Source organism: Lipotes vexillifer, unplaced genomic scaffold, assembly GCF_000442215.2.
Source record: "Lipotes vexillifer unplaced genomic scaffold, Lipotes_vexillifer_v1.1 scaffold263, whole genome shotgun sequence".
NCBI lineage: Eukaryota > Metazoa > Chordata > Mammalia > Artiodactyla > Lipotidae > Lipotes > Lipotes vexillifer.
In genome coordinates, this window is record NW_006796752.1 from 3513309 (window position 1) to 3520087 (window position 6779).

General features: G+C 45.2%; 2 protein-coding genes across 4 annotated transcripts in view; one reads left to right on the forward strand and one right to left on the reverse strand.

Annotated features, from left to right (window-relative positions):
- Window positions 1-2467, forward strand: part of POLR2H (RNA polymerase II, I and III subunit H) — a 3978-nt gene extending 1511 nt beyond the window's left edge. The window contains exons 2-5 of one of the 2 annotated variants that reach the window (XM_007468967.1): window positions 21-104; window positions 189-282; window positions 1086-1169; window positions 2089-2467. In XM_007468967.1, the coding sequence (XP_007469029.1) occupies window positions 21-104; window positions 189-282; window positions 1086-1169; window positions 2089-2206 (380 nt within the window). In that variant the 3' untranslated portion in view covers window positions 2207-2467. The remainder of the gene's footprint in view (window positions 1-20; window positions 105-188; window positions 283-1085; window positions 1170-2088) is intronic. The other variant, XM_007468968.1, reaches the window with a different exon arrangement.
- Window positions 2468-6485: 4018 nt separating this feature from the next.
- THPO (thrombopoietin) overlaps window positions 6486-6779 on the reverse strand; it is a 3833-nt gene continuing 3539 nt past the window's right edge. For both annotated transcript variants that reach the window (XM_007468969.1, XM_007468970.1), the window contains one exon: window positions 6486-6779. In XM_007468969.1, coding sequence (XP_007469031.1) covers window positions 6486-6779 — 294 coding nt within the window.

Genomic DNA, 6779 nt, shown 5'->3' on the forward strand with positions numbered 1-6779 from the left:
CTTTCCCTATTTCCCTCCAGTGTCTCGACTGCATTGTGAGAGTGAATCTTTCAAGATGGACCTCATATTAGATGTAAACATTCAGATTTACCCTGTAGACTTGGGTAAGTATTGAACATAAACAACAGCAGGAGGCTTTTTGCCATTTCAGTTGTTCTTCACCCTCTGATGCTGCTGTTATTTTTCAGGTGACAAGTTCCGGTTGGTCATAGCCAGTACTTTGTATGAAGATGGTACTCTGGATGATGGTGAATACAACCCTACAGATGATAGGCCTTCCAGGTGAGGGAGTGGAGCAGGGAGTACTTGAAATATGCCTGAGGACTAAGTAGATAAGTGGTATAGAAAGACCCTTACTTAATTCATAAAATAAATGATTATCAGCAGAATCTATGTAACCTTAAGGAAATTGCTGCACTTAAGAATTCAGACATTCAGGTGTTTATCCAAAGCAATGATTACAGTGTGAGTTGTAGCTTTTTTTTTTGATGGCAGAGGAAATGACCACTGAATGGCCTAGGCTTTGTGGGCCTTGTGTCTTGGGAGAGAGTTTGGTGTGATGCAGAGGCTTTCAAGCCCCACTCAGTTCACATCTCAGCTCTACCACCTATTTGTTGAATAACCTTAACCTCTTTCTTTTTTTCTTTTTTCTTATTGGCTGCGTTGGGTCTTTGTTGCTGCGCCTGGGCTTTCTCTAGTTGCAGGGAGCGGGGGCTCAGTAGTTGCAGCATGTGGGCTCTAGAGAGGAGGCTCAGTAGTGTGGCGCATGGGGCTTTGTTGCTCCGCAGCATGTGGGATCTTCCTTGACCAGGGATTGAACCTGTGTCCCTTGCATTGGCGGGGGATCCTTAACCACTGCGCCGCCAGGGAAGTCCAACCTTAACCTCTTTCAGCCTTAGTTTTCTCATCAGTAAAATATCGATGGTCATACCCAGCTCACAGGGTTACTCTGAGGACTAAATGACATTATGTTTGGAAAGTGCCTATTGTTATGATGCTGGCACTTAGTTACCAGTTACCATTTTTAAAGGGCCTCTTATTGTTGTTAACTACATTTAAGAATAACTGCCACTATTGTTCCACAGGGCTGACCAATTTGAGTATGTAATGTATGGGAAAGTGTACAGGATTGAGGGAGATGAAACTTCTACTGAAGCAGCAACACGCCTGTAAGTTCCACGGTCTTGTGAGAGCCCTCGCCCCCTCCCTTTTATGAGAATTTGGACTATGCTCTGAAAATTTGGACCATGCTCAGGCTTCCTGGGTTTCTTTCCCCAAGCACCTCAGACCTAGGTGGGACCCGGAAAGAAACTGTTTTGGGAAATTTTCAGTCTGAAATGTAGATTGCTCACTTTGCCCTCTGTCAGGACCTCAGGGCCTGGTGGTCCAAATGAGAAACTGGTAATCTAGCTGTGTGAAATGCCAAGGAAGGTTACTTCTCCAAGAACTAAATGCAGCATAAGTGATTAAACTGCTAGGCCTTTTTGTTTGCGTGTGTGTGTGTGTGTGTGTGTGTGTGTGTGTGTGTTTTGCTACTCTGCAATCCAATCCGTAGTTCTTTGGTTTCTCTGCCCAACTATTTTTTTCTTTTCTTTAAAATCTTATTAAAACAACATGTGCCCTTTGTAAGAAATTTGAAAAGCAGAGAAGTAACGTGAAGAAGGAAAAAAGTCACCTATAATTCTATAACCAGAGGGAATCTTTTACATAAACATTCTTGAATGTTCTAGGGTTTTTTTTTCCTCTGTACTTTTTTCTTTGAGCTCGTGTTGTTTATTACAATGTTTTGTTCTGTTCGTTTTGCTTAATGTTATGTAAAACATGTTTCCCCATGTCAATTTTAAGCTATTCCTAAACATTTTAATAGCTATATAACATTCCAGTCAACGGATATATCTTAATTGATTTGACCATTTCCTTTATTCTGGGCATGGAGTATTTTCCACCTTTGCCGATATAAAGAACGATTTGGTTCCTGATGACAATACTCTAGAAGGATGCCTTTTTTTTTCTTAGGTTGGGTTGGAGAGCTGCTGAGTAACAGTTGCTATGGAGCTCAGACTCATGGGACTGGGTTTTCTGTTTCAGCTCTGCCTACGTGTCCTATGGCGGCCTGCTCATGAGGCTGCAGGGTGATGCCAACAATCTGCATGGATTTGAAGTGGATTCCCGAGTTTATCTGCTGATGAAGAAACTGGCCTTCTGAACCGCCCAGGGAGCCAGGCTTGCTGCTTAGTCACGCACGTCATGGACGTTCGTTCAAGCCTGAGTAGCAGTTGCTGTTGTTCACCTGTTCAGGAGGGGCTGGCTCTCTGTCCACTGTGGGTGCATCTTTAGGAGGTCTGGACTCAATGGGAAACTGACTTGCCTGCAAAAGATCCAGTGGGAGAGCTTAAAATGAATCAGAAGTTGTTTTATGTATATGATTTTTTAAATTAAAGTTTACTTTTTCAGACTCTTTTCCCCTCTTTTTTAGCAAAGTTTTTTCCATTTATTTTAAAGTCATTTCTTCCAGTTTGCCTATGGTATATTATGTTTCTGGCCCACAGCCAGATGGTCACATGTCAATGTAGGATCTGTTCCAACCTTTTGGTATCGGGGTTCAGGGTTATCTCTGTCTCCTGGCTGACTACCCCCAATATTTATCCTCCAATGTGATTTTCTGTTTGGGAGAGAGTGTTGTGCTTTTGGCTCCTGAGGGCACCACCCATTTGGCATAGAATCCTGAATAGGCAAGGAGCTTCTAACACTTTCAGTTTCTCAGGAAGTCAGATCACGTTGACTTGAATGAGTTGCTTGCATAGCCTGGAAATGTTCGTCATTTTTATGGAAGCTTTGAGATGAGGCTTTTCGACACATGCATGGGACACAACTCTGAAGAGGAGAGGAAGAACGATTTGGTGGTTGTGGCAGCGGGTGGAGGAGTTAGCTCTCTGCTTTACATTCTAGTGGTGACCTGCAGGGAGGGTAAGTGGTGGTGGTTTTTACCAGTGACACTGAACAGGGAGCTGCCTCACAGACCAGTGAAGTAGACAGGGCAGCAATACCAATGAGGTTTGGCAGTTCATTGCCAGTGCCTGGGACAATACAGCAGTCTGACTGCAGTCACTAATTTATCAGTGGGGGAAGAGCAAAGTTGAGGAAATGGTGATGCTTACAAGGACTCCAGCATCGGAGCTGCGTCTTCAGCCTGGCATTTGAGGTCTCAGACCGTACATGGGACTCTGGTTTCCCCTGGGAAGTTCAGGGTAACAATCCAGAAAGATCATAAGTGTGTATTAAGTAGTTGTCTCTTTGTTTTTGCGGTACGCGGGCCTCTCACTGTTGTGGCCTCTCCCGTTGCGGAGCACAGGCTCCGGACGCGCAGGCTCAGCGGCCATGGCTCACGGGCCCAGCCACTCCGCGGCATGTGGGATCTTCCTGGACCGGGGCACGAACCCGTGTCCCCTGCATCGGCAGGGGGACTCTCAACCACTGCGCCACCAGGGAAGCCCAGTAGTTGTCTCTTTTGATCTCCCCGTTTTGCCCTGAGAGTTGGTCCTCCTGCTGGGATGCCTGGGGTATTTCCTTCCCCATCATTTTCAGGTCTTCACAGGAGGTGTTAGAAATAGTATTTAGGGAAATGAGTTGAAAATGAATGGCCTCTGTAGGGGGGAGGGAAAGGTATTTCTTTTGCTTTACTGTGGGGTGGGGGTGAGGGGAGAGGGAAGTAGGAGACGAAGTGGGAGTTGGGATGAATTTTTATAGAATCCTAGAACCTCTTCCGTGCAGTCAAATTTTTTTGTAGGGGTTGGAGAAGGATGGATTTAGGTTGGAGAAGGGAGAACCTAATTGCTGATAACAGTTTGCAGGGTAGCTAATAGTTTGCGGGGTAGTGTAGCAGACTGTCCTAGCTGCCATGGGGTGGCAGAAGAAAGAGAACTGGTGTACAGTTGAATAGAGATAAGAGCGTCCTCGTAGTAACAGGTTTTTGTCTTTTCTGTAAAGGGAAGAAGGGACTGAATCAGCCTGATAGAATGATTTGGGAATGGGTTAGATGCTCAGTAGAGGCAAGTTAGTTCCCAGTGGAGAAGCCCGTGGGTTATTTACGTTTGCCCTAGGGTAAGTCAAATGCCAGTACTGGATGCCTGGAACTTTCTGGCTACATACTTCTTGCAGTTTTGCCATCTTTGTCTCTCAGCTGACTGTCTGAAAACCCTTAATTCTTTGTCTCTGGTCCCTTTGGCATCTCTTGTACTGGGTGCTGGCTTTCATGTGCCATAAAATGTTTCATTTGATCATTAAATTTAACCTACTTTAATATTTCAGTAAGTTAAAATTTCCATTTACTATTCTCTTGACTCCATGCTGGAATTTGTAGTGTGGATGAACTGATTTTCTCCCATGCAGAAACTGACACCATCCGAGATTTGGACGGCACTTCTGAGCTTTGTGCATTTGTTGACTTTTTCTCCATGGCAACTGTTCTGTCCATGGGGTGGTGGGGGGAGACACCTGGAGATGCCTAAATTGGTCACCCCACCAAGAACTTTGGTTTTCTACTCAGAACTCTTACTGTTGATGTGTACTCCCTAAGGACTTGGAAATTTTTTCCAATAAATAGAGTCACTGACTGATATTACTGGACAGTGCACCACACTGGGGAACGTATGGGCTCCAGACTAAGTCATCCTAGGGTGTTTCTTTTCCTGTTCACAGGCTGTGAAACCATTGGGAACTTGCCGGGCTTCTCTGAGCCTGTTTCCTCATCCATAAAGCAGAGATGATAATACCTACCTTATAGAGATGTGAGTGTTAAAAAAGATAATGTGCATAAATTTCCTGACATACTGGCTTTCATTCTACTGTTTTGGAATGCCTTTAATGACCCTGGGGTTTTGTGGTAGTGTTTGGAACCCTAGGTGTGGAACCCTAGGTTTCTGGCTACATGCTAACTTTTCCTGTCCTTTGGGGAGTTGAGGTGGGAGAGGAAAAAGCTTCCATTAGTTTTCCTATAGACACCTCTGGAGGCAGTGTTGACCTTGCAGTGGAGTGCTTGGGGCAATATAAACCTCTGCTTCCCAAGCACCATGGTGGCATTTATTCAGAAAGCCCCATAAGCCTGGGCTTCTTTTCTAGAGATCCCCTGGCAGAGTTTATGGTGTCACACAGCGTTGCTTTTTAGATACTATACACTTCCGGGAATTGGGAAATGAGCCTTCAACTTGCACTTGACTTGTGCTTGTCCCTCCTGCTGTGTGAGCTCTAGGAGACTGACTCAAGCCACTTCCTGCATTTCCCCCTGACCTCCACAGGAGGGAGGCAGGAACCCACGCCTGGTGAAGCTTCCTGCTGAGCTGCTGAAGTGCTGGCTGTTTGCTCAGCTGTCACATCCAGGTCTCATCTTGTCTGACTGACCCGTCGTCTGCACAGCCTTACCTGGGGTGTAAGGCTCTCCAAAGCTTCCTGTTAGCTTTTTCTCAGGGAGGGGGGATCTGTTGCCCATGAGAAGAACATCTTCCCCTCGCTTTGCAGGTAGCTTTTGGGTCCTCTCCTTTATTCTGTCTTTATACAGTCTCAGTTTTGTCTATTGCTTAGGAACTGCTTTTCTGAGAGACTTCTCATTCATTTGTCAAGAGTAAGGATCTCCTAAGAAAAGGAGATCAGAGCCCCATTAAGAATGATAGATAATAAAGGGGGTAAAGAGACTAACCTTAGTTCTGAGCAGAAAACCAAAGCTTTTTTCTGTCATAATCCCTACCTCTGTTCAGAAGCTAGGTCAGGCCAGGCCTTTGCAGAATTATCATATGAAAAGGAGTATATAGAGAAATAGTAAGTTATAAATTTGTGCAGAAAATAGACCAGAGGTAACTAACTGCTCTGGTGAACATTATTAATGGTTAAAAAAAAATAGCTTTTGTAGTTTTATGGCATGTAGTAAAAAAATTATACTTTTTCTGTCCTGCATGTCTCCCTTCACCAGGGCTTTGGGTTTCAGGTGAAAGCAGGAAATCTGGTAAAGGCATACCTCGGAGATATTGCAGGTTCAGTTCCAGACCACCACAATAAAGTGAATATCACAATAAAGCGAGTCACACAAATTTTTTGTTTCCCAGTTACGTTTACATGATACTGTAGTCTATTAACTGTAATAGTATTATGTCTTAAAAAAAAAAAAAGCAATGTACATACCTTCATTCAAAAATACTTTATTGCTAAAAAATGCGAACCATCATCTGACAACACAGGGATGCCACAAACCTTCGATTTGTAAAAAATGCAGTGTCTGTAAAGCATAATAAAATGAAGCGCACTAAAATGAGGTATGCCTGTGTAGCTGCAGTTGTCTCCCAGGGCCTCTCCTCCGAGTAAGGGGATTGTACTTGGGAGGCGATGCTGATGTCGGCAGTGCCTGAGTACCTTACTCTTCCTGAGACAGATTCCGGAAGTGAGAGTGGGCTGCAACTAGGAGACGACGGGTAGAGTTGGGTGTGATAGCAGTGGGGTCAGGAAGCAGGGGTTGGAGCTGGACCGTGGGGATGGGCAAGGTGGGTGAAGGAGAGAAGAGTGTGTACTGTCCAGGAGGAGGATGGGCTGGGGAAGGAGACTCTCCAGGCTGGAGGTAGGGTGGCAGGGAGTCCATGTCTGAAGTTTCCGGAGGAATATCCGGGGCTCTTAGGGTCCTGGGTGTGGGTCCAGGAAAGAGTCTGTGAATTCCACTCAGGGGTCCATGTGTCCCGTTCAGGTGTCCAGGGATTTGGTCTAGGGACCTGGAGGTTTGGTTCAGCAGACCAGGGATC